Source organism: Plasmopara halstedii, assembly GCF_900000015.1.
Source record: "Plasmopara halstedii genome assembly, contig: Scaffold_2680, whole genome shotgun sequence".
Classification (NCBI taxonomy): domain Eukaryota; phylum Oomycota; class Peronosporomycetes; order Peronosporales; family Peronosporaceae; genus Plasmopara; species Plasmopara halstedii.
The window spans coordinates 321004-348237 of NW_020189586.1; the positions used below are offsets into that span (position 1 = coordinate 321004).

Here is a 27234-nt window from a genome sequence, read left to right on the forward strand (position 1 = left end):
AAACACAGAGGGTGGATTTGTACGCTCCACTCCGAAGCGATTTTTAGTATAGAATTTACTCTATTTTTTTGGCGAGATATATTTGAAAGCAAAAATAATGCTGATGAATGTGAGTGCAGCATGGGATCTCATCTTGAGGGAGTCCCATCATTCTTATATGTACCATGTACGAGTCATGGTTACTCATTAAAGAGCATTAATTTGGTTGTTTTGAGCTTCTTTTTGAATTCGCAACACAACAGCAGTTAGACCATAATTAGGAAATACATGAAGTCGATCCTTGACTCCCACTCCAACGAATGAAGCTCATGGATCTCCGGGTTACTGGCACTGAGGGATCAGCGACCCGTCTACACACAGACGGTTACATATCTTTCTCCGATATAGAAATCCTCCTTGAGGTGATGATCATTCCTTGATAGCAAAAGTCCGCAGAGTGAAAGATCAACCAGAAATAACTGCGTCGGGAGTTCGCCTCCTTCCCTCCATATACTTGTAAACTCTCCCAAGCATTGTCAACCTCAGAAGCCTCTATCCCAGCTTGCTCGTTACGGCACATAGATAAGCGGTCAGTGCGGATCCCGGCCGACGACTTCCAGTCTAATATGGTGGTGCAGCTTTTCAATAAGAGTGGCCAAAGCGATTCTTCGACTTCGAACCCAGAAACAAGCTAAATATGCACACATCGATTTTTGCCTATAGAGACAATTCCGAAGATAAAGCGTATTACTCGCTTCGCCATACTTCAGCAAGCTGCACACTTCATGCCCGCTCTCCACGACGGAACGTGTATCGACATTTTGCTGCAAGCCCCACGACGAGATTCGTCTCAGTACGAGTGAGCAACATCCGGCCCAGCATACAAGCTAGTTGCAACTGATCTAATTGCAGTCACTCGCGCTTATGGATTTGATACATCGATAATACCCAGCCGTGCTGCGCTTGGGTCATCAAACCCTCTACGGGTTGGCTTTAGCTCCAACATAGATCTCCACGTACGCTGGGGATGAGAGCACTTGTTGACCCGTCAGATTACCACACCTTAGAATTTCCGCTTGCGCCAAAATTGACAGCAGTTTGATACATACGTAGTTTTGGTGCGGAATGAACTTCTGGTTCGTAGCACTAGCAACAGTAGCACTGAACACCTGAATGAATACGCTTAGTAGGTGAAACTGATATGTCGCTCCAAGCTCATACAAGTCAAAGTGGCAGCAGCAACAGGGCAATCTAGCCGAAGCGGGGACAGCGAGCTTCATGAAATCTGGGCAAATTATATACATTGTACTATTTTAGATAAATATTGTAAACCTGGTAAGCTTGCTAACGCACTCTACGCTCCACGTTTAGCGCCCAGCAAACTGGGTAAGGTCTAATGAGGCGTGCGCTGAGTTTTCTATCACAAATTAAATGCACAAAAGCATTCTGCTACAAAATCGCGAATTTGCCGCGTGAGAATTTTGAAATACGCCCACAACCACACAAAACGCGCATTCTGTCTGACCATCGTAGTAGTGGACATGGTCATTCTGGTGATCAGCACCCTGATCAAAGTCTGCCATACTTTGTTGTAAACTGCGGATTGAGATTCGAAACAATGCGGACCGGCAAGACAAGTTGGCGATAGATTCTGTCGAGGAAAAAGCTGGTTGTATCCTTATCATTGACAATATTACTGACAACAGCGGTATACTTATTTTGCATAGATGGTCCACAAAGACCACAATACCTATATTGCCGAACGCATCTCTCAAGAGACTGAGCATTCAATCCATGCTATCTGGACTGCCGAGATTATGTAGGAGCCGAAAAACATTACAAATGTATATGTTTAGCTAACAGTGCATATCATAGCGTAACGCTCACTCTATTATCTACCGAGATGGCCATTAATTGGGCATCATGCACATCGTAGAGTATTCTGTACTGGATGTCCTTATCATGAGGCTTTATCATATAATGAATTTTGAGTTGGTCACCGCTGTAAACCAGCAATATTCTGGACAAAGGATAGCGGTTCAGATGCACATCCACACGCTTTGTTAAAGCAATGGTAAACTTCCTGATCTGCAAAGCTTTTTAACAGCTAATTATATGCTGCGTCTGACTACTACAATCTCATCGATGCGCGACGTCAGGATTGTGGCATGCGAATGCTCGCAGTCGGGTCGACGTGGAGGTATCCATCACAATTTAAAGCCGAATTAGCCTGTACCATACATGGAAGGTATCAAGAATAAGCATCTTGTTATGAATCGCAAAAGACAAAAGACGCCTGGCAGGTGAAATTCTTATTTTACAAGAACATACTTCAAATCACATAAATTCGATCAAGAATATGATGATTCGTTTTTGCCACATTATGATGGCGAAACCTAAGAACAATGACGCGTTCATGCCTATTTGCATTAGCATAAAATAAATTACAGTGATGACAAAGACCGAAGCGTACTGATACGGGTTCAGCAGCGCCAGAGTGGGGGTATACGTTGAAGTCCGCAGCTTCTATTGTACACCCGCACCCCAGTACACCAAAATTGATTGGGATATTGTTGTTAAACTGCGCTACACTTGTGATAGTAGCTTGTCAGGACAATTCACGACACTTGTACACTTTGCGGAATCTGCTCGCTTCTCAATGTTTTATCATAGAAAGGGGATTTTGTCGGCGCAATTGATACATTTGTCTTTTTTCGAACATCTTATCCAAAAACAGACACTCAAGCTTTCTCACAAGAGCTTGATGTGGATATCAAAACATATGTTCTCATGCTCGGAACGGCTATGGACGAGCTCATAGTCAACATAGGTCTTTATGTATGCATGATGCGGCCTTGGAGAATAGCAATCCCCGCTCGTAGCGATCGTTACAGTAAGGTTGCACCACTGGCTCGTATAAGCAGTCGTTGATACTAGCGGCACGGAAGTTGTTTTCTGCATTGGATACGTAGTTAACTGCTTTTTTTTGAAGATGTGGAGCGAGCGCGCAAGGTATCTGTGCGTGTCGAATCTGTTCGAAGACACACCATCAAGATGGCAGCTGTTACTCCCTCCGTAAGGTGGTCAGACACCGTCGCGGCGATAGATTTCTCGACGCTTACACAGAATTTGCCAGGTTTTGCCTTCCTTGATGGGCTGTCAAGAGCTCCCCACACACCCTATACGTGTGGTTAGGTGGCGCAAACAATCACAACATTTATCGCTTCAAATTGCCCGAAATTGGAGTACCTCTTGTAATGAGGTACTGCACGTCAAATCGTGATGCCTTATACCTTAGAAATTGAAGCACGACTTAATGTCGCTCTGTAAAAAAAGACTTTCTCTGTCCTGACCCTCATAGACCTGGACGCTTAAAATCTGCAGCCTCATGATGGGAACGGTCTGATCCTCCACCGACGCCCGTTTAGTGTGATCCTAGTTGTGCCTTACCAGCGCATTTTCAAAGTTGATGAGCATCTCCAGGCGTACAATTACCGCCTTTTACTCTTTGACCGCCAGTTTCCTGATTCACACGTGCTCTGGCATGAAGGGTGGGTCACACAAGATGGTGTGACCATACAACGGTGTGGGTTACACAAGTCGGTGTAGTTCCACAATGGTGTGGCTACGCCTTTAGAAGAAGTCAGTACGTAGATAAACTGCCGGTAGTTATGCATTTTATTTAAGTTTTACAATTTAATTATCTATAATTTAGATAAAGGCGGCTTTACCGCAGATAAAACCCAAAAATACAGTTTACATTTTTAAGCGGAAGAGAGTATATGCCCCGGGTGTAGGTTGTGGTTATTTTTGAAGTAAGCGAATTGCGATCCGCTACACTCGTACTGGTTCTAAGTACCGAACGAGGTCGCCGACCTTAATTTAGCTTCTTCTAAACAGAAGAGCTATGGCAAACCCGCAGCACTTGGTAGCACTTGTAGTCAGTCTAATCTTAAGTCGTTACGACCGATTCTCTGTAAGGATGGAGCCGTTCCTCTATATGCTTCAGGGCATGCAGGACGGGTAAAAACGCTGATGTTTCTGCTTGGCCCTGAGGGCATACAGCACCGCTTCACAAAGACGTGAAGCGATCAGCACGCGCCTGAAGGCGTTTTATGGCAAGGAAAATACCTCGCTCGAGCACCTAGAGCAGAAGATGTCGGCGTCGAGAGCAATCGCTTTTACCTGCCACCCGACAGGGTAAGAAGGAATTGATGGACTTTCTTAAAAGTTGAGAGCCGTCATTCTCTCCCTGAGGTAGTCACAGGGACCGTCTTTATAGAGATCCTCCGCACTGGTGTGGCTGGAATGAAAGTCTTCCGTGTGCAACCGTCTTCTTTTGAAGATATAGTGAATATGGCATTGAATGCCGAATTCAACTTGAGTCAGCACGACTTGGTCGAAATGCACACTTTAGTAGCTCGTCGGGCGGGCTTGAGCTGATGGATCTCAGCTATGCTAAAAAAGAGAAGGGAGAGCTTTGAGCTGCCGGGCAGCGCTCGAACACTCGACGTTGTTTTGTCTGTGAAGACACTCGACATCTTCGGACTGTTTTTTTCTGCGCAAGGCATGTCAAGGTTCATCGAACCAACGTCACGCTTCTCACCAGTTTTCTAGTTTGTCACGGGGAAACGACAACACCCAGTAGACGCGAGACGATCTACTGGGGGAGAATTAAGTTCTATTGAGCATTAACGAGGTAGAGGTCAGCAGGGTCCAGCTCCGAAAAGCTACATGCTCTTAAACACGGGACGTGTGTCTTGCTGGTCGTAAAAGCGACCGTGAAAGGCTTTGAAAAGCCACAGAAGATCTTGATTGATTCTGGAGCGTCGGGCAATTCTGCTAGACGCTTTGCGATAAAAGAAAGTCAACTGCATGCCGAGGCGCTGAAAGCGCGGTTGAGTGACATCGTCACTGTTTGCTTAGCGACGGGGACACGTGTCACGTTACCGAAGGTCCCTGTGTTCCTCGGTGTCAAGTTTTATTTTACTTTGATAGCGTAAAACGCTGCTTAGTCTTAGACTTGCATTCAATGTTTGACCTCATCTTTGGTATGGCATAGTTCGAACATCATGAGCCATGGAACGTCTGGAGGTCGAAGACGTTGGGTGCTACGCGCACGTCTCCCGGTGGAGCTTTGGTGATTTAGAAACCCACTTATACTGGGAGCAGTAATACCATTGGCTTGGGCACTGGACCGAAAAGACCAGCGAGCTGGAGGTTGGAGTATCCGAGTTGTCGAACACCGAAGGTGTGTCGGACAGGGTTCCCGAGCATGGCGCGCGTGCTGAGCGTGGAGTGGTACGTGACCCATTGAGCGCTGCTGCATGCCATGCGCGGCAAAGTCAACCAGGGGCCGCGAGGCAAGGCCCCAGGGATGCACGTGGTGGCACGTAACCACTCAAGTATCGAGTTAGTTGCGGCATGCCACGAGTGGCGTGGTCGGACGAGGTCCGAGGCATCGAGGGCGAGGCCCTAGCGATGCACTTGCAGTGGCACGTAATCCTGTGAGCACTGCTCACGTTTCAAAGTTGTCGTAGCATGCCACTCGTGGCATGGTCGGACGAGGTCCAAGGCAAGGCCAGTCGGATGCAAGGCCCTTCAGATGCAAGGCCCTTCAGATGCGCGTGAAGTGGTACGTTATCCACTGGACAAAGACTTCAGAGCTTGCAGCTCTTCGTCGGATGTTGTTAATAACATCGAGACTCCGGTGGAGCAGTAGATCGAGACGCTGGACGATGCTGAGTGCGTGTTTACACTGGTCTCGATGTGACGTAAAGCATCTATGAGGAGGCGACAGCGACGCCATATGTTTGCTGCAAGACGTTGGACGTCAACCCCGACCCAGGATGTGTCAAAGGTAGCCAATAGCGCACAGCTTTACACCCTCGTCAACGGTATGACGGGGTGGGAAGATGGCGACATAAGCCTCGAGGCTATTTCCGCGGTGAATTCTTTTCTTGAGTTGGACGAGATATCACTCGAAACGTTTGGCGGTGCTTTGAAGGCAGGCGACTTAGCCACAGTGGTCATTATACGACCGGAAGAGGAGATCAACTCATCGTCATTTCTAAATGAAGCTGTCCATGAGGTCGTCTCCAGAGACCCACAGTCGAGCCTACCTCCGAACCGAGGTGTGCGTCATTAGATTGACCTGATTCCGGAAACCAAATACTGCGTAACACGCCAATGAACCTTGCCCAATGAGCAGTGCGACGTCATTGACGCCTTTTTCCGTGCAAAACACGACGCAGGAATGATGCGTGAGAGTAAGTCTCCCCATTCGACACCAATTTTTTGTGTCCGGAAGCTGAACGGCTAGCGGCGTATCGTTCACGCTTATAATTAGCTATACGCTGCCACTATTTCGGCACGAACGCTGATTTCTAGGAAGGATGTTCTCCGGAACCATATGGACGACTATATAAAGTACAGCGCACTCGACTTGGTCGATGGATATTACCAATTGCTAATGAGAGCGAGCGATATTCGGTTGACAGCGCGGAGCATCCGAGCGGGATGCTCTGTGAGTGGCTGGTGGTGCCTCAAGGGCTGTCAAATGCACCAGCAACATTTAATCGTCTGGTAACGCAATCGTTCAGGCCCCGATGGGCATATACACAGACATACTTCAACGACATCGTCGTCTACAGTTGTGCGGTACACGGAAGGAAAGATGAGGAAAACCACATCGTTCATTTGAGAGCGGTGCTCGAGTGCATGCGTACGAATAAGCTGTATGCTAATGCTGATCGGTGCATCTTCGGCGCAGAAGAGATTCCCATTTTAGAGTGCTTTACTGGGGTAACGTGTCCTTCGAGCGGATCCCGCTAAGATTTAGGCCATTGTGGACTGGCCAATTTTAAAAGAACAAAAAGACTTGCGCAAGCGGCTTGGCCTCGCCAACTACCTGCACAAGTATAGGGCAAATTCTCCGGGAACGGCACGTCCATTGTCGAAGAAGGATACGGAATTGTGTTGGGACATCGAGCATCGAGAGGCTTTTGACAGGGTCAAAGACAGCCCCCTTCATGCACCAATACTGGCGTTACCAGATCGCAATCGTCCTTGAGTGTCGTCTGCGACGCTTCGGACTTTGCCATCGGCTGTGCACTGCTGCATGCAGACGCCGAAAGGCAAGATCGAATCTCGCCAGCTCAAGACTGCGGAGAAGATCACGACAAGTAATTACTTGCGGTGAAGTATGCACTTGTCAAGTTCAAAGTGCACCTCCTCGGCTTTAAGCTGTTGTAATCTACACAGATCATGCATCACTACGCACTGCGACTCAGTCACCTCACCACTCGCAGAGGATGGTCAGGTGGCTCTCTTTCCTCGTCGAATACAACCTCGAGGTAAAGTATAAGCTAGGAACGCAGAATGCTTTGGCTGATGCGTTATCACGCAGACTGGATTATGAGCTTGCTCATGTCACGACGGTGACGACGTCAGTGATGGATTTGATTCGCGCCGCATACGCGGTGTGCGTAGCGCTGCTACAGACTCTCGGGGGACGAGAAGTTTTGAAACTCGGACAAGAAGTTGTCGTCGCGATTGCGCGCAGGCTACACCGATAATCGTCGAATATCGGGTTGCTGTATCATAGCACCGACTCGACAGATAGGCCACAAATTGTGGTCCTCACGATGAGGATTTGAAATACTGTATTATCTATGACCCCACTCAGTCGTCATCTTGGTCGTGGGAAGACCCAAAGCCCTGTGAGTTGCCACTACTGGTGACCCAAGATGTACAAATAGACAAGCACATATGTGCGCATGTGCAAGACGTGTCAAACGGTGAAACCATCTCCGAATGCGGCGGCGCCCTGGCCAGTTTATCGGCACCCCCCGGGCGTCGGCAGTCCATGAATATAGGCTTTCTGTGTGGCCTGACGAAAGACTCGGCGGGCATTATGGGTGTCGTTGTCTTTGTCGACCGTTTGAGCAAGATGGCTTATGTCGGACACCATCGACGGTGTGGGTACAGCGACGATGTTTGTCGATCGTGTCTTTCAACTACATGGACTCCAGGCGTCAATTGTCTTGGATAGAGACCCGCACTTCACTAAAAAAAAATTTTCAGGATGCTGGACACCAAGTCGACTATGTCAACAGCGGACCGTCCGCAGACCGATGATCAGACTGAGCGCGTGAATCGCGTCGTCGAAGACGCCGAAGCGCTGGAGCGCTATGTTGCCACTCGTAAAGTATGCTCTGAACAATGCAGTGCATTCATCTATCGGATATACCCGGTTCTTCGTGAACGGACTCGATCATCCTCGCGTCCCGCTGACGCCGCCATCCCATGACTCAGGGCTTGGTGGGGAGGAATAGTCGAACGGCTAGCTGATGTCAGCCCTACACCGTGCGTAAAGAAGTCGGATACTTTCTATCTACTAGACTGAGTGTCTTACGACACGTTCGCGATATGATGGCTGAAAACCAAGACATGCAGACGAAATATGCAGACAGAAAAGGAAGAAGAAATGTCAGAAACATTGAGGTCGGTCATCTGGTTTTATCAAATGCTAAAAATCTTCAAATACATGCGGTTTCTGCTAAGATGAAGTCCCGTCCACGGTTAAATGAATCTTTTAAGGTCGTGGCAATGCGAGGGCTAGTGTATACGCTGAACTTCCCGAGAAAGATGCGCACCCACCCGGTATTTTATGTGAGCTTACTGAAGCCGTACCGGGATTAGGCGCAAGTGAACACGGAACTGTTGGTGCCGGGGCGGTGCCTAAAGGTGCTCGGCCACCTAGAAAATAAACCAGCAACTGGTTCTGAGCACGGAGTCCAACAACTTCCGTTTCCGACGGCACAAGGTGCTCGCTACACTCGTACTGGTTCTAAGTATAGAACGAAGGTCACAGACTTTAGCCTAACTTCCTCTTAGCAAGAAAGCTACGGTAGCCCCGCTGCAATATGTATTCAAATTCCTTCTCGAGAAGAGATAAGAACAGAAGAGAATGAATACCGATATATTTTTCAATTTTCACGATTGAACCAAGTGGAATGAGATTTTAGATACTAAAAAATGTTATATTTTAGTATCTAAAAATATTTGATATACCAAAGTCTCATTATTTGTTCATTCACGTTAATGCAGCTTAAACTCACATTCATTCAAGTATCATGCCTGGCTTTACGAGCCCTTTGTGGCCACAAGATCTTGTCAGCAAACTCTGCTACTGCTAACATGAGTTTGATATCACAAAAGGTTATTAAAACAAAGCCGACTGCTTAAAAATGAGTGCTGAACAAAAGTCATACGACGTGCTCTTCGCTGTGCGTAAAGATGTAGTCGATCACCAATCAGCTGTATATTGTTGGCAATTGCATTGCTCGATATAGTGGGGTTACTTAGGTATATATTTCACCATGGAAATGACACATAACTTTCCATCACCGTGAATGTCGATGGAAAAAAGCACTGTCAACTTGTATTTCTATCGCTTTTTTCAACATTTGCCATCAGATTCCATACAAGCATCGTTTTTCAAGTGACCACATCTCAACTTCTGTTACTTCAGTGATCCATATATAAAAAGATGGTCTCCCTAACTCTCGTGGGTTCGCTAATAGTGGACAATGTTTAATACGTCATGAATGTTTGTTTAACTTCGAAGAGAGTTAATAAACTAACCATATTTTGTGAGATCTTAATAACGGAGTCGATCATTCACTAGCCTCATTGCTATACGTTCATACTCTCAAATACTTCCTAGATTTATCCAAAGGTATAACCCGGCAGCGTTGCTCTCGGCAAAACTGCAAAGGTGTTGATCTCAAACGACTCAGCGTGGTCAGCCATCTGCGCGATGGAGCAACAGCAGCAAAAAGCGGAAGTGAAGATATCTTCCAATATCGACCCTGGAATGGAGAAAAGGTAGCGCATTCGAAAGCGAATGCGGATAGTGAAGAGCCATACTAGCACACCCATAATGACGGCGAGTGTGCTCACTACATCTATTTTAGTTGCCACTGCTGTGACAACAAGACCGTCGACCGACAGGTACGAAAACAGAACCGAAAAGAAATTAGCGAGGCCTAAACGTGAGCAGATCTGCGCCATGGAAATTCCCGGACATAATAGCGGCGTGACGGCTAACACAGGCAGTATAAAGTTAATTTTGATAGAAGACATAACGTAATCGACATACCGTTTGGGACGCAGTTTTTGGAGCAGCTGGCAAAGAGTCCGTTCTTCCACTTGCCCACTACAAGACCATTATGGTCAACGCCTTCAATTGCAGGCGCTGAAACCATTGCTACATTCGGGTCGTCAGCCTTGCCAAACATTGTCACTTTTAAGTCTTTAGCTTCTGTATTGACTAGATTTGCGAGGCGGATCTTAGGATACGCCTTTTCACAGCGCGACGGTTCACATTAACCGGCGCACATCCTCGTACGTACAATTTGTCGGGTAATCTGACGGTGAACATTGGCACGTGCCAGTATGTTTAGCTTCGAGGCTCGGCGGCACGATCGCCTTGTTTCTAGCTGCTGCAACTTGAACCTGTCGTTTATCAATCGGCAGCTCGATAGACGAGGCGCAAGGCGTTTGAACTGCAACTTACCGTGACAGCGCAACGCCATAGACAAGGTGGAGCTCTGATTGTGAGCTGAATAGCACAAGCTGTGAGCCTAGTCACTATGACGGAATGCAAGGGTACACACTTCGTTCCAAAGACAAGCAAAATTTCCAGCTATCTGTGTCATTTATTTATCGCTGCAATAACCAGCTTATTGTCTATGCTTTACCAACATTCGAGTTAATCCACACTAAGTTCAAGCGGTATAGCATCTCTACGCTTCAACTGTTGTAGTACTGTAACAGTCGTACCGACATCTGTTTGCGGTTGGCGCAATACGGAATGGGCTTAGACGTCACATATTCAATCCTTGGAATTTCTAATTGTTTGGCACAAGTCGTGTCGAAGTGAAGTCATGAAAGTCTTCTGACCGTAATTGCTCTATTGCTGTAATTTTGGGTTGAGAACTAGTTCTAAGTTAATGGTGCGCACCGAAAGTAAGATAAAAAGCTAAAATTGACAATATCGATTAATACTGTATTGACATTCTTCACAACTAAGTATCTATTTCTAATTCTGGCAAAGTCTCCACCACCACCTTCACTTAATACACAATATCGCACATAAAACTTTTGACCATTTCACATCTTACCTCGGTCACATTCAATTTAGGTTGGTATGTTCCGCATCCACCACCGCACTGCGTTTCTATCGTCGTCTTCTACCCTTTTAAATCGCCTCCCGGCACTAAAAACACGCCGTCCACATGATGTGCGCGGCTTCCGTGCTATTCCTGGCAAAGGCGCTGATAAGCGCGCAATTTTTCAACAAAAGGGACTATATCGCAAGCTTGAAGAAAAGGACAGTTGTGGTGTTGGAATGATTGCTAGCTTAAAGAAGAATTCATCACGATCGACAGTCGTAAAGGCTAATGAAATGCTTGTGCGTATGTCCCATCGCGGCGGTTGCGGCTGCGATCCCGCATCTGGTGATGGCGCTGGAATGTTAGTCGCACTGCCACACGAATTTATCCAGCGAGTGGCTAAAAACGGCGAATTTGGTCCCGCTGCAAAGCTTCTAAACCTTGAAAAGGAAAAGTATGCCGTGGGTAATGTTTTTTTTAACAAGAGCGCTCCTAATGATATTCCATTGGCTAAGAAGACGTTTGATGATATCGCTGGCGCCATGGGTTTGAAGGTTGTGGGCTGGAGAGTGACACCCACGACATGTGATACTCTAGGAGCCACATCTCTTGCTTCTGAGCCCCATGTTGAACAGGTGATGGTACTTCACGAGAATCCAACGCTATCGGGCGACGATTTCGAGAAGGAGCTTTTGCGGCTTCGCAGTGTTGTCACATCTATCAACGAGAAGAAGTATTCGGACTTTTACGTTAACTCTTTGAGTAATCGTACAATCACGTATAAGGGTCAGCTTACACCCGAGCAACTATTTGAGTACTACGACGATCTTTCTGCAAACGATTTCACGTCGTACGTGGCACTTGTGCACTCACGTTTCTCAACAAACACATTCCCCTCTTGGGATCGAGCGCAGCCCAATCGTATAATGTGTCACAATGGTGAAATTAACACTTTACGCGGCAATAAAAATTGGATGTATGCTCGTGGTGGCACGTTGCACAGCTCGTACTTTGGCAATCGCACGTCGGATTTGCTGCCGGTATGTTCTGATACTAAGTCGGACTCTGGGAATTTCGACGCGGTACTGGAAATTCTTACAAAGGCCAGCTCCTGCAATCGATCACTGCCTGAAGGTATGATGATGATGATTCCTGAGGCCTGGCAGAACGATCCGTTAGTTGCTCCACACAAGAAGGACATGTACAAATATCAGTCGCTGCTGATGGAGCCGTGGGACGGACCTGCCATGATGGCTTTTACAGATGGTAAGTACATTGGTGCTACTCTGGATCGCAACGGTCTACGCCCAAGCCGATACTACGTCACAAAAGACGATCATGTTCTTCTATCGAGTGAGATTGGGGTGTTGGAGAATCTACCAGAAAAAGACATCAAGTATAAACGTCGTCTTGAACCTGGTAAGATGTTCTTGGTGGATTTTGAACGTGGATTGATTGTGTCCGATGACGAGGTGAAGAGAACTGTAAGCGAAAGTCGTCCGTTTAAACGGTGGCTTGATGAGAATCTTGTTTCACTTTCAGATTTAACTGCTATTAAAAAAGAAAACATGCCACAACAGAAGCGCCAGCGAAATTACGCCGAGCTGAATCGCCGTTTAAACATGTTTGGCTTTACAACGGAAACGATGGACTTATTGATGATGCCGATGGGCATCACTGGAAAGGAGGCGTTGGGTAGTATGGGCAATGACGCGCCGCTGGCTGTTTTGTCGGAGCAGCCAAAGCTGCCGTTTGAGTATTTCAAGCAATTGTTTGCGCAAGTGACGAATCCACCAATTGATCCGATTCGTGAAGAATTAGTCATGAGTCTTATGTGTCCCGTCGGTCCTGCTGCCAATGTTCTTGACGCCACTGCCGAACACGCCAAGCGTCTTATGGTGGAGGACCCGGTGATGTCGAACGCTGAAATGAACGCGCTGAAGAGCACAAATAATTCCGACTGGACGCCAAAAGTATTGGACGCTACGTTTGCTGCAGGCAGTGGTGCGCGCGGTCTTGTAGAAGCTCTTTACCGTCTCTGCGAACAAGCTACTGACGCACTTGTAAATGAAAAGGCCCCAATTATTGTGCTGTCGGACAAACTTGCTGGTGTTAATCGCTACCCCGTGCCGTCACTGCTCGCGGTTGGTGCTGTACATCAGCATTTGTTACGCACACAGCAGCGTACAAGTGTCGCTTTGTTTACAGAGTGTGGTGATGCTAAGGAGGTACATGACATTTGCACTTTATTGGGATTCGGCGCAGACGCTATTAATCCTCACATGGCTGAGATGGCGCTGAACAAGATGAATGACGAAGGTCTTCTGTATGCACATTCGAAGAAAACGATGTCGAATGCAGAAGTCTTTGACAAATACCGTGCCGCGGTAGGCAAAGGCATTTTGAAGGTTATGTCCAAAATGGGCATATCCACGCTCCAGTCGTACAAGGGCGCGCAGGTATTTGAAGCTGTGGGTCTCGGCGATGACATCATTAGCATGTGTTTCGAAGGTACCAACTCGCGTATTCAGGGTACAGACTTTGAAGCCTTGTACACAGATATCTCACGTTTTCATGAAGCTGGATACCCGCTGCACTCGGACATGCTACCATTGATTCGCAACCCTGGCAGTTATCACTTTCGGAATGACTCTGAGATCCACTACAATTCACCCAAAAATATTGTGGCTCTACAGCGAGCTGCGCGGGAAAACTCACGTGAGGCTTATGCGCAGTACGTCGAGGAGACAAACGCTCTGTGCAAGCGCGTGAATTTGCGTGGCCTTTTGGATTTCAAATTTGTCGAGGAAGACAAAATGCCCAAAATTGACGAGATGGAAAGTGTTGCAGAAATTGTAAAGCGTTTCAATACTGGTGCTATGAGTTTGGGCAGTATTTCTCAAGAAACGCACGAAGCACTGGCGATTGCAATGAACAGTATTGGTGGACGTAGCAACACTGGTGAGGGTGGCGAAGACGTCAAACGTTTTTCAAAGCCTGGAGAGCCACCGAATCCTCGTCGCTCGGCCATTAAACAAGTAGCTTCAGGACGTTTCGGTGTCACAATGAACTATTTGACTAATGCCGATCAGCTACAAATCAAAATGGCGCAGGGTGCGAAGCCTGGTGAAGGCGGTGAGTTACCTGGCCACAAGGTAAGCGATTACATTGGCTCGATGCGCCATACTACCCCCGGCGTAGGCCTGATTTCGCCTCCGCCCCACCACGATATTTACTCAATTGAGGATCTAGCTCAGTTGATTCACGACCTCAAACATTCAAATCCGTCTGCTGAAGTTTCTGTTAAGCTTGTTTCAGAAGTCGGTGTCGGTGTGGTTGCAGCTGGTGTTGCCAAAGCAAAATCGGACCACATTACCGTATCTGGTCACGATGGTGGAACCGGTGCCTCGTCGTGGACTGGAGTCAAAAATGGTGGACTTCCGTGGGAGTTAGGACTTGCAGAGACGCAGCAGACGCTTGTGCTGAATAACCTTCGTTCCCGCGTAAAGTTGCAGACTGACGGGCAGCTGAAGACTGGCCGTGACGTGATGATAGCTGCTTTGCTTGGTGCCGAGGAATTCGGTTTCGCAACTGGTCCGCTTATTGCCCTTGGTTGCATAATGATGCGCAAGTGCCATCTGAATACGTGTCCCGTTGGTATTGCCACACAAGATCCAGAGCTTCGTAAGAAATTTCAAGGTCAACCCGAGCATGTAGTGAATTTTATGTTTATGCTCGCAGAAGAGGTACGCGACTACATGCGCCGTCTCGGATTCTGCAAGCTCGACGATTTAATTGGACGCGCGGATCTTCTCAAAGTCAATCAAGACGCTCTACACTACAAGAGTCGCAAACTAGATTTATCTCCACTTTTGATCAACGCCAGCTCGCTGAACGAGGGTGCAGGAGTAAAAAAAGAGATCGAGCAGGACCACGTAGTAGAGAAGTGCATTGACATGCGCTTAATTGAAAAGGCCAAGAATGCTCTTGAAGACAAAACGCCAGTGGTCATCGAAGACACCGTGTCAAACCTAGACCGTACGCTTGGTGCAACATTGTCGCACGAGATTTGCAAGCGTTACGGCGAAAACGGTTTACCAAACGGAACGATTCACTTAAAACTCAAGGGCCACGGCGGCCAGAGTCTGGCGTTCGGTCTGGCCAAGGGAATTCGACTTGACTTAGAAGGTGATTCGAACGACTACGTTGGTAAAGCATTGTCCGGCGGCGAGGTCGCAGTATATCCGAGTTCAGAGTTTACCGAGCGTGGCAACCCAGAAAACGTGATTGTCGGCAACGCTGTATTGTACGGCGCCACCAGCGGCGAGGCATTTTTCTCGGGCAAAGCAGGTGAGCGCTTCTGCGTTCGCAACTCTGGCGTAAAAGCTGTCGTTGAGGGTGTCGGTGACCACGGGTGCGAGTACATGACGGGCGGTCGCGTAGTTATTCTAGGCTCCACCGGACGCAACTTTGCAGCTGGCATGTCTGGTGGTATCGCTTATGTCTTTGACGAGGACAAAACTTTCCAAAAACAGTGCAACATGGGCATGGTTGGCGTGGCGCCGCTCATTGAAACGGCAGGAGATGCTGAGATCGAGGAGGTCAAAGCTCTTATCGTCAAGCACTTTGAGCGCACACAATCGCCAAAGGCTCAAAAGGTGTTGGAAAATTGGAACTCTTCAAAGTACAAGTTCATGCGGGTAATGCCATCCGATTATGAGCGGGTGTTACTTCACGGCGCAACGGTCGTAAAGGAGACAGAAATGCTGGCATCTGCTTCTTTGTAACTTGTACTTAAAATCTGCATGGGAAACGAGAAAGGTAGACAGGTAACAGAAATGATAGTTTGCACATAAATTCTAGAGCAAGTAGGGATTTTATTCTATTTGTTCGTCTTACCAGGTTTACTTTAAGAACTCACCACCTCGTACAAGAAAAATGCAAGCCTTGAGAGCATCAATGTCTAACATACAGTCGTCTGACTCCACACATGGTGCTTACACGCAATTATGAAACATATATTCGACAGCTTTTATTGCGGTTTTGGTTGTGATAGTAAAAATCGACCCTGATCATCGACAGTTCCAAAATTAATGTCATCGTGGATGCAGCACAGATTTCAAGCTCACTTGAAACGCATTTCCGCCTCTTTGCTAAAAAAGATAATCAACCAATGCATAGTCGTGAGGGGACAGGTGAGGCGGTTGATGAGACTGCTGAGACAGCAAAAGTAGCTGCTTCGTTTCTTCTAGAAGTTGCGAATTTGGTATAAACAAGCGCACTAATTCTTGCTTAGTGTATGAGGCTTTTCACCCCGATATCGGGTTTGAAAATCTGCAGTGTGTAATCCTTTCGTATCCAAATCTTATTGAGCTATTGTACAACAACAAGATTGGTTGGGACAAGAGAGCAAGAAACATTGCAGTTACTGAGAGTTGACCAGCTTGACGTGGCAGCCATAGAAGTCAATCAAATAGTTGCGTCTCCTTTTTAATACAAATCACAATTTGCGTGTGTTCATTCCACATGTCACCAAATGTGTCAGTCCTGTAGCACCCAAAAGAGCGCCAGCAGGACGCTCGGGCCAGTTTTTAGCCTTTCAAACAACACATGCAGTATTAGAAACTTGCTTTCGACCGTGGCAGTGAACTGGAGCCTCACTTTCGCAGCAGCTTTTTGATTTTCCGATGCGGCCCATACCGTTACCTGTAGATCTCAAGCTTCCACCAAACTCATCTCAAATTGTCCGTGTAGACGACCGAGTGTATGTCATTAGAATAGCCTAATAACTTTAAGAATGGAGAGCTTATCGGTTAAGCTGCGACAAAAGCGGAACATCAAACGCTTCATTATAGGAATATTTTGAAGCACTCGTTGAGCTTTTTGTCAGAAACTGAGATGTCCTTGTAGATTTTTAACGGTCACGCGCATAGTTCAAGGTACAGTAGTGGCTTACGCACCGCCAACGCTTGTATGAAATTCACATGACACTTCGTATTCTTAAGTAGAGGATTATCGGTATTCATACAAGCTGATTATTAGATAAGGAAGACAGTTGTATTATGTGAAAATGTGTATAGTATTAAGCTTAATTTATTTGAGCAAACCACTTCCTAGTAGGAGCATGCAAACATATCCTCCGTGCGTTTGCCAATGCGGACTCTAGGTGTCAAATATCCCCAAAAGCAAAGTGAACGGCAATCTATTGCACTTGGTCACACTTGCGGTCAATCCCACGACCGAGGAATGTAATGACTGACAAGGCAGGAGCATGAAATGATCATATTACCAAAACAAAAGACCAAACCCTAACAACCTCTGTCGATCTTTAGTCTCGAATTCAAAGAATTGGTAAGTATTAATAATCGCTCGACTGAAAGTACTCACCAGCTTCAAGAATGCGCTAGCCCCAACCAGGCGCCGAAATAGAAAGCAAGGATGCAGAGACCTGCATGCTTAACATCAGCAAACCGCTGATGCTGAGCGTCTTTCGGTGATGTCGGACGGCGAAAAACGTTCAAATGTGGACCGATTTGATTAAAAGCAACAGATGCCGCTGGTGTTCGCACCGCCAAAACCGGGCGTATAGTATTTGCGCAATCTACTTGCGTACTCAGAAAGGGAGGCGAGAAACGGAGAAGATTATCAGAATAGTTATTATTGCCGCAGTGGCGTCTGACTTGCTTTCAGAAGTGGTAATGAGTATTATCTTCATGAAAGATTTCTAAAAGGGTGACGCTCGCACTGAAACCTCACCGCACCTTCTCTGTATCTTTCGAGGAAACAGAGCGATTCACATTGGATGGGGCCATGGGAATGCAAACTTGATAAACGCGTCGGTGGCGATGAATCTTAGCCATGCTGAGTAAAATAATAGGAATATTTGCGGGGCTGAACATCTCTGGGGTATCCGCATATGATATATCCTCAAAAAGGCGAGACATCTGTGCATTGCGTGCCCCTTTCTCTCTCGCCTTACAGGTACGAAAGGTCTGTGTCCCATGCAAAGGCGAATATCGAAACCCTCAGGGAGATAAGGCAGGTTGTCAGTAGGAGTAGGGTGGCCTATTGGGAAACAACAGGGCTAAATTGTACCTGATAGAGTTCGTGATCATTGGCAACAAGCCTTCCGATGAATGAGATTAAAGACTCGCAGCTTCGGGTTGTTGGTTGTTGATATCATCGTTTCGGGCCTTGTAAAGTCGTATAAGTCTTGAAAGATACACGAGCGTTGTTCGATTTGCAAGACGCACGACTGTCGAACACAGTTGACTATTGGCGAATATTTTGAAGATATCGTATATAGATACCATATTGCTCGTCTTGCGATGATGACACGAAGAAAAAGTGTCGAAATCAAATAAATTTTCAACCGAAGTTTGGCAGCATGAAACGTAGTTTAGTCCTTGGTGTAGATTGTGATAGAATCTCTTACGTGTTTCTAGCCTCACGAGCCATGGGCCTAGTGGAAGTCAGAAAAGCTCAGTCTCACCCGATGGAGCAATGACAAACCGGGAGATAAATAGTAGCGCTTTCGGCGCGGGCATGAAGCTGCGATAGCTTTCGTTTAGGACATGTAATTTCTCAAAATTATAGAAGTGATAGAGCTAAGTGCCTCGAGCAGAGTTCAAAACGTAGAAGCGCCAGTACCGAGGTCCTAGGATAAGACGAAAAAAGATGTATATTGCGGATTAAAGAGTGTGGACAAGAAAAAAACGATTTTATGTCGTGGTAGTCACAATGTAGTCCGGTGGGACGGTAAAGAACAACTGTTGGCTATTGGTTTTAATGCTTGGGTCAGTGGAGAGTGAGAGAGAAGGGGCGTCCCGATAATATATGCCAGAGCCGACGTAGCTGAAGATTGACTCCTAGTCGCAAGTAGAAGACCCCGGCCTGAATATTGAAAGGATAGCCCACCCCTTTCACAATGCGACGGTCCTGCCGAGTCAGCGCTAGCGCGTGACGAGACTTTTGTGCGAAGCATTCAATCGCCATGGTCAAAAGGCGAGAGATACTGTTCATCCGTAAATGAAATGACCAGGGACATCATAGGGAAAGTAAGGCGTCCCCCAGTACACCCAGCAGAAACTCCGATAGAGCTGAAAAAATATCCTTCTGTGACAAGATCAACAACAGGCCACGGCTGATACCTGATGAAGAACCAGACTCGTCGACCATCATGAGTTTATCTGCCAATGAGGAAACTTGCAGAGCACAAATTTGTGCTTTGCGAGCAGCACAAAACGAGACAAAACGCTTTTTGGAAAATTATCACGATTTCGTCTATATCAAAAAATAAAACTTATTTCTACTTTAAACCACATTACAAAATCGAATTTATGTTCGAAAACCCACCTAAACAAAATTTTGGAACGGAGTTTAAAAGACATTATTTTGTTAAAAGTGGAATTTCCAAGGTTGCTGAAATTCATTTTTATCCAATGTTGAAAATAAATCTTGACGTGATGACGAGAGATCCACCGCTTATGTTACCCCCAAATAGAGAAGCGCGTCATAAAAATGACTTGATTCAACTAAACAGTGCGTCACACGCCGTTGCCCTTCACCAGGGGAGCCGTGTTCCGTGATTGACGTTTCTCCGTCTTTAGCACAAAGCACGTTCGGTGAGCAAGTATATCTCCACAATTGGCGACAGCTTTGTGTGTCTGAAAGGCTAACGGCAAGAGACAGTGAGTGTATGTTATAATGAGCAAAATGCCGTCGTTATTCTGGCTTGAATGCCGAATGCTGGATGAGTGCATTGCGAAACAGCGCAGCCCACAGCATTTTGGGCTTTAGATCTTTTCGGTAAGCATTATCTTACCGAGAGAGCAAAATCCCTCCCACCGCGGTGCAGAAACTAATGTATACCGTAGGACGTACATTAGTTTGTCGTACTCACCAGCGGCGAATGACTCTACTTCATATGTCACATCGTGGCTGTGCACAATCTTCCCTTGATAGCATGTTCGTTTATAGTTGTTAAGAGCACAATACACTTGTCCCTATTGGCAAATATAGACAAATGTAGCCCGGGGCTAAAAAATTATATTTCTGTTTTTGGTCATTGAGTTCGGATGGTCTGCAGGAAGATCTCGCAAAGATATAGGCTGTTGAAGAATGGCCAGACCGTTTGTTCCAAAAGCACTTCAGTGAGTGGATTAGCCTGGCCAACTACCTGTACAAGTTCATTGCAAACTATGCCGACATGGTAAACCGCCTCACATTTTCCAAAGAAAAGATACCTCAGAGTGTTAGGATGCGGCGAAAGTGTCGGCCTGTAAGGCCGTGAGAGAAAGCCTTGAAAGCTCCGGATCTGACGAATGTTGTGGACTGTCTGAGGAAGTTGGCCCACCTCGCTGTTGTCACCAACAACGTTACCGGTGAAGTTGCGTCCAAGCCGTCTTTTGTCACCAGTGTTTTCCGGCAGCCATTGTATCGAGCGGACATCCGCGCTGTAAAGCGGAGTTCTTGTAATCAGATGGTCAGTCGTCATACATGAATCGGGTCACGGAGGATACCCTGCGGAGCTATATCTCGAAGAGACCGCGTTACTGGTGTTCTTACATTAATAGCATATTGAACCCACCGCACGCCATGAAGAGGCTCCGATATCAGTGAGAAAGAAGCTGCCAATCAGATACAATTTGCTATTATTAGCCCGGCTACACTTAGTCCTACATCAGAGATATTACATCAAACAAATTAAGCGTCGTGCGCACGAGACGCTACGCAGTGGTCTTGACAAGGTAAAGAAAAACATCACGCCGATGCCAGAGGCAGGTAAAGTACACACGGGTAAATTGACGAGCAGAAATTTGTTGAATGAAATGATTGACAAGTCAAGTTGTAACCCTGCTACTTTGGACCGTTCACGATAGTAGCGAAAAAGAAATGACTCATACTTATGTCTAAGCAGGTGTGAGCACAACTTTTGTATCATGTAAGTGTACGAAATCCATTCTAAGATTTCGTTCTTACGGGTCCGTTGAACGCGAAGAGCTCTATTGCGGATAAAGCAACTTCTGTCTTTTTTTATGTAGCTGAGTTGTCCTCTGCTCCAAAGCGGCTACTCAATTCCGACCCGCTGAGCGTGACTCAGTCCAGGCAGTATGACGAAACTAAGGGAGAAAATTCGAGATGGGACACATCTCAGCGTCGGACACACGGCGTGACTATCAAAAAGAGTCGACGTGTCACCACAACCGAGAAGATACACGAGAGGCATCCACAAGAGAGTCGGCCTCAGACAAAATTGATCGATGGGCTAGGGGCGATCAGGCTGGCGGATGCTCAAAGCTACTATTCGTACTTGGATGAAGTGAAAGAGCTATCCTCAGTCTAAAACACATGAGAGTTTGAATTCCGGCTTTCGGTGTGATGGTGTAGGCGTCCGTGCCGCTTACGACCTGATGCACCCTCCTCGGCTTCTGTCTCTCGGTAGCTGTATTAGCTGTCTCGAAAAATACTAGATTGTTGACAGCAGGAACCGAACTTGATGGGGGTGTCACGACTTTCACGTCCTGTTTGACTTCACAAAGTCAAACATGAGACAACGATTTAGACAGACATCCTATTCGCTGAAGTCGAATTGTTTAGGACGGATGTAAAGGGCGTTTTAGGCCCGATTCGCAAACTGAATCATGCACTTAAGCGCAATCATGTCAGGTTCTAGTATTCAAAGTATATGCATCACGGAGAGAACGGATCATATCCTTGAATCACGCATATAACATTTTACGGACATAAATAGACTTTAGTTGCAGTGCTCTCAACTTGTCACTCTGTCACACCTTGAATCGCAACCATCGTAGCACTGTCTTAAGACTCCACGCCAGAGCACGTTTCACAAATTAGCATGAGTAGGTGGGAGTGCTTGGTTTATGCAAGCACAACGTGACGTTGCTGGGTTTGTAAATTATTAGTCCATTTATTCGGTTCATTCAAACTTTTGAAAATTACACCATGGACTGTTTAATCAGACAACGCACCTATGTGCTGTTTACATTTTATTCGAATATCAGTGTGCCAATGCTGGGAAGACGGATAGGGTGATATCAATTTTAAATGTAAGTCACATGAGATCACATAATCAAAAATCGACACAATTTTACTTATTGTAAGTAATCAACGACCCCGGAGACAATAGACTATAAATTGATAATGTGTTCGCTGCTGAGTTTCCTGTTTTAAGTACAATTCATAAAGCCCACACCCCTTTTAATGTTGCAACTAATATATGCAGCTCCTTTCAATACCATTTATATATGGTTCAATCACATAAAAGTTGGGATGGAGTCATGTACTAGCAGCTGTTAACAATGGTATCTTATAGCGTGTACTTTGGTCGGGTTGTTTGCTTTGCGATAACGTTACTTACATCGAATAAGTTGAGCATTCGTAGGTGGAACAAAGCCAATCATACGGTGTTTACAAAGATGTTCTCGGTAAAGTACTTGCTGGACAAAAATAAGCAATAAAAAACGGATGTGCTCAAAAGTGCATAGTATATTTTCTACTTACACTGTACAATCTAATCAAAAGGCACGCGGTTGCGCGCCAACACCTGATCTTATCTATTCTTATGTCTATGAATCGCTAGAATAATTATTCCGATGCGTCCGTAAGAATCACTATATTGATTCTGGGGAATTGTAAAAATGCTGTCTTTTCATTCATATTTAATTCTATTCTCACCTTAGCATCAAATCACTTGACGACAATGTGTCCGACCCAATCCGCGTTTACAATAACGGCAGAGCCTTCGCCAACAGAGATACAACTATTTTACCACTATTATTATCTAGTGTTACGACCACCTCTTGACACTTTCGTGCTTTCCGTTCACGTGATTTGACTTGGCCAAAATTAAATCGCTTGATTGTCCATCAAGATCTCCATCAACAGACCCGCGGCAGTGTCCAAATTACATTTAAATCCTCGGGTGCTACAGATACAGACCATCAAAGTAAATATATAATGCACAATTATCAGCGCAGACTATCCGGGATGTCTTGACTCACTCGCCTACATGCCACCGTCCATTTCTGCCCGACGTCGCGGCTTGCAGCATGACCGACGAGAAATACGAGGTGTGGTATGTGCACCAAATGATCAATATGTACCTTGCTTTTGAAAAAAAGCACACCTACTTTATTTAAATCAATCTGTTATTAAACTCACCCTCATTTACCCTTCTCTTTAGTGTGCATAGCAGTGCCAAGTGTCACAGAAACTAAAAACCGATCAATATAATGTCACATGAGCTTGGCGCTAGCCCTGTCAATACCGTATGCGGTTACCCCCGGAAATTATCAAATTACAAGTGTCAGTTCAGATTGTACAGGATGCTCTTAGCATCATCACCTTCAAAAGTTACATCATCTCTTAAGTCTCGCCGTCTTGAATTCAACAATAGAACTTCCGGCTTAGATTGACTGAGGTGACCGTTTGCAAGCATATCCTTAGAATGACTCTTCAAGCTCGCTGAGAGCTTCTGCCTGAGGTGACAAGGATAAACATTATTCATTTGGGACTAACTTAGTAATCTCTTCTTTATTTTTCGAGTAACTGGCGATAACTTTATTCACGAGTAAAACGATTTCGCCACAATCTCGTGAAGCTTTAATGCTCTGCAAGGTGAGCGCGCCACATGATAAGCCGACTAAGCGGCCCCGTTACATTGTAACAAGGATGATCTTAACTTATTTTTGCCAGAACCTTGCCTGTCTTGTGATTATCTTCGTCTATATCCACGATGTTTTTTTTTGCTGCTCTGACTCATCTAGTGAATATAAACCATGGAGACAATGGTATTTAGTCGCTTCGACCCGTTCTGCCTGAAAGAAACCTAGCCCCAGCTATACTTATCCACCTGTTCAGAACAACACGGTGAGGACTGCAACAAACCCGCTAGCAACCTTTTCATTTAGAAAGCGCAACTCACTTCCACATCTGTGTTGTTAGATTTTTTTGCCCAAGATTTTTTTTCAAGTGTCACTGGTTACGTAAGATGATGTATCCTGGCTACCAAAGCTATCGCAGCTTCACGTAGCCGAGGAAGCCGCTTCTTCTGCTCAGCATCGGTGGGTTATGACTCACAAAAGCTTCACGAGGAGAGTAGTGCATGAATGCCAATGATAATTCCTTGCAGAATCGTACATGAATCATGTTTAGGACTAATGGCTAGGGATCATGGCAATCAACCTGCAACATACCTTTCATGCGATCGCAACTCGACTTCGGATCCAGGACGAAGCACTGCTCCACATATGCAATCTTCTCAGGGATTTCTTGAGGGTTCAGAATCCCTTCTATGTGTTACTTGTTATCCCTATCGTATGACACACGGACATCGCGTCCGTGATCGATATCTTTTAAAATGTCGATCGATGTTGACAATTGCGTGTCGCGTGTAATTCACGCGCTTCCTAATGTATCAGCACTTCCTACAAAAATGAATAAACTGAACATCGGTAATAGCGGCGTTGAATACTGGTTTGCTAGCCGCACGTATATAGAAAATTGTCGTTCCATCTGAGCTGGATTAACCTTGATTTACACGAAGTACAAAAGTACAAAGTGCATTTCCATGGGGTCTATTCTCACCTAATGTGATTTAGAATTCCCATGCGAACATGCGTTAACTGATCCTCTATGAGAGCTCCATCCTCCTAAATCTCCAATCGAGGCACGCTGGTGTGCAATATGTGCGAGCCATTCGGAAGAAGTGTTTTCCATGACTCGTCTTTCCCGAGATTTATTACATTGGATGCGCTCGTAGAGCCTTCGTCTTCACGTGTCTATCCAGCGCTCGCGGCACGGACATTGTGCCCCGTATCTAGTACGACATCCACCACATCATCAAATGAGGCTGGTAATATGCAATGAGCCGCACCTAATCCAAGACTCATCGTGTCGATGATGATATCTGTTGCCTCTTGAAAAGGGTCTACCGGCAACATGGCAACAGGTGTTTTTAGATGAGAGTCATAGTCCGATAACACCAACCTCAAACATTGAACAAGAGTTTTGATCGCATGTACACCCACTTAATTGCTTAATACACCAACTGCATCTCGGGCTTTCACACTTTCATGCCGAAAATTCCTTTACCTAATCAATACCGCACATAATGCCCATTCCTGTGCAATTTTGGAGAAAACCAATGCGATGCAGTGACGCTTTGTGTAGTGTGTGGCCTCTTAATGGCCATCCCCACTTCTTGTACCCAGAAAGTGGTTATTTTATCCTTCCCACGGAAAGATGAACACTTAATAATTGACTCAACGGTAAGAGGCTGCAGACTTTAACTGGTACTTATTTGAAGTGCGCCTGATATGTCTTATCGGTTTAAGGTCAAATCTGGCGAGCGCCTACCAGTGTTCAATCGCCCGTCTGGGCTTCAATTCTTTGATTAATACTATCCTGTCAAAGAAACTAGGATCGGGAGCTCAATGAGTTGTTTCTAGGGCTAATGCCCCACGTGACTCGTTTTTGATTCTCGCTTAAGATACAATCTTTCTAGACTCACGTTCAGATTGATGATAAATGTACCAAGTGCAACAGGGTTTCCGTGCACCTCGCACAGAAAAAGGTTTGCACCCCAAACGCAGATGATGGCACAGCACGCACAAGACAAACAGCTCGCATGCTTCACAGACTTTACTGTCTGGTGGGGGGTATCCTCCTCATTTCCGTCGTTTCAGAATCTGATACTTTATTATGGTAGTTCGTTTGGTACGTCTTAGCCTTGTTGTTAGTGCGAGGGACAATTTTGATAACAGTGTAGTTAGTACAACACCTTGTCATGGTATGTATTCTATTTCACAGTCTTCGCAGTTACGCGTGTAGCCGTTCAACCATCTGCTCTTGTTTCTTAGGTACTGGCTCGTGCTGCATCTTCACAGCGCGGAATAAAAAAATGACCGATGTGTCATCGTGTGATACAAATAAAGCTGTGCTTTGCATATGAACAGAGCAAACGACTAATCATCAAAACTATAGAATCTTTTTTGTTGCAATCGACTCGAATGATAACTTGCACATTTGCTGTTTAATGATGGTGGATTCATTGATATATTAAAAGATGATGCTATAAAGTAGCAAATTTTAGCGAACTCATGACTAAAGTTACCTAAATTACGCTATTAGACCAATCAAAATTGTTGCCTTCGTTGGTTATATGCTAATAGCAAATTACCATTTGATGATAAATTTATCTGAACAGAAACTATTTTCTGTCCAGTAGGCGATATACCGTGTACACATCTAAAAGGTAACGAAGGAGCGTTTAACTTGATCACGTTGCCAAACTTCAACCGTCATATCGCAACATCAAATTGGGATCGCTATGTCGCCACTGACATAATACATTTTCTTACGAAATATGATCATACTAAGCATCAGAATCTAAAGAAGCTTTTGCGCGTGAAAGTCCTAAAGCAGCTAAAGCTCGCGTCATTGGCTTCTGATGACGTCGCAATTTATCGGTAACCTTCCCAAATGACGTGAATATTTCTACCCGAACAGACAGTAACGCGGTCATTGTTAAACTAGGTTACAGTACAGAGGCAAGACGTGGTCATGTCTCGCATCGTACCTAGTGTATACTCGGTACCTTGTGATTCATTTTCGTATTTGCGACTGGTCACGAACGTATTTGCACTTTTGATTCATCGAGAATGGAAAGCATCGTCACAATTCCATGCGACAGCGCACAGCGGCAACTTAGCTCCTTTGTCTCTCTTGACGTCGAAGATGAGATGGCCTTTCTTATCCTTGAGGTACGTTTAGCAGACTTGCGATGAAGTAGCACTGTAGTCACTAATGGATCTGTTTGCTCTTTATTTCTTGATTCAGGAACTTTCATACATGCGACGGTCGTTCACGGGTGTGGCAGCTGAGATTGCAAGCTCTCCCTCTAGCTCATCGGCAACAGGACTAAATGCGATATCGGAAGATGACGAAGAAGAGGAGGATTAGACTGTTGTCAGTCTTTAATAGTTTGAGGGTTAAAGGGTCGGGCGAAGAGACAAACGGGTGCATCATGTCACCTTGACTCGCGCATAATGAG

The 27234-nt window shown here is 45.8% G+C and overlaps 5 protein-coding genes across 5 annotated transcripts; 3 read left to right on the forward strand and 2 right to left on the reverse strand.

The window, feature by feature from the left end:
- Positions 1–245: 245 nt before the first annotated feature.
- Positions 246–559, reverse strand: PHALS_04800 (uncharacterized protein; the record flags this gene model as incomplete). Its single annotated transcript, XM_024718642.1, has 2 exons — positions 246–330; positions 369–559. 2 exons carry the CDS (start codon positions 557–559, stop codon positions 246–248), a joined length of 276 nt encoding a protein of 91 aa, XP_024584021.1.
- Positions 560–9711: 9152 nt separating this feature from the next.
- Positions 9712–10283, reverse strand: PHALS_04801 (Uncharacterised protein family Cys-rich; the record flags this gene model as incomplete). The annotated part of the gene is made up of 2 exons (XM_024718643.1): positions 9712–10088; positions 10145–10283. 2 exons carry the CDS (start codon positions 10281–10283, stop codon positions 9712–9714), a joined length of 516 nt encoding a protein of 171 aa, XP_024584022.1.
- Positions 10284–11194: 911 nt separating this feature from the next.
- Positions 11195–15946, forward strand: PHALS_04802 (ferredoxin-dependent glutamate; the record flags this gene model as incomplete). The annotated part of the gene is made up of 1 exon (XM_024718644.1): positions 11195–15946. The coding sequence occupies one exon, from the start codon at positions 11195–11197 to the stop codon at positions 15944–15946; it is 4752 nt and encodes a 1583-aa protein (XP_024584023.1).
- An 8594-nt stretch (positions 15947–24540) lies between these two features.
- On the forward strand, positions 24541–24781 carry PHALS_04803 (uncharacterized protein; the record flags this gene model as incomplete). Its single annotated transcript, XM_024718646.1, has 2 exons — positions 24541–24656; positions 24727–24781. 2 exons carry the CDS (start codon positions 24541–24543, stop codon positions 24779–24781), a joined length of 171 nt encoding a protein of 56 aa, XP_024584024.1.
- Positions 24782–26842: 2061 nt separating this feature from the next.
- Positions 26843–27143, forward strand: PHALS_04804 (uncharacterized protein; the record flags this gene model as incomplete). Its single annotated transcript, XM_024718647.1, has 2 exons — positions 26843–26944; positions 27021–27143. The coding sequence occupies 2 exons, from the start codon at positions 26843–26845 to the stop codon at positions 27141–27143; spliced, it is 225 nt and encodes a 74-aa protein (XP_024584025.1).
- Positions 27144–27234: the final 91 nt, after the last annotated feature.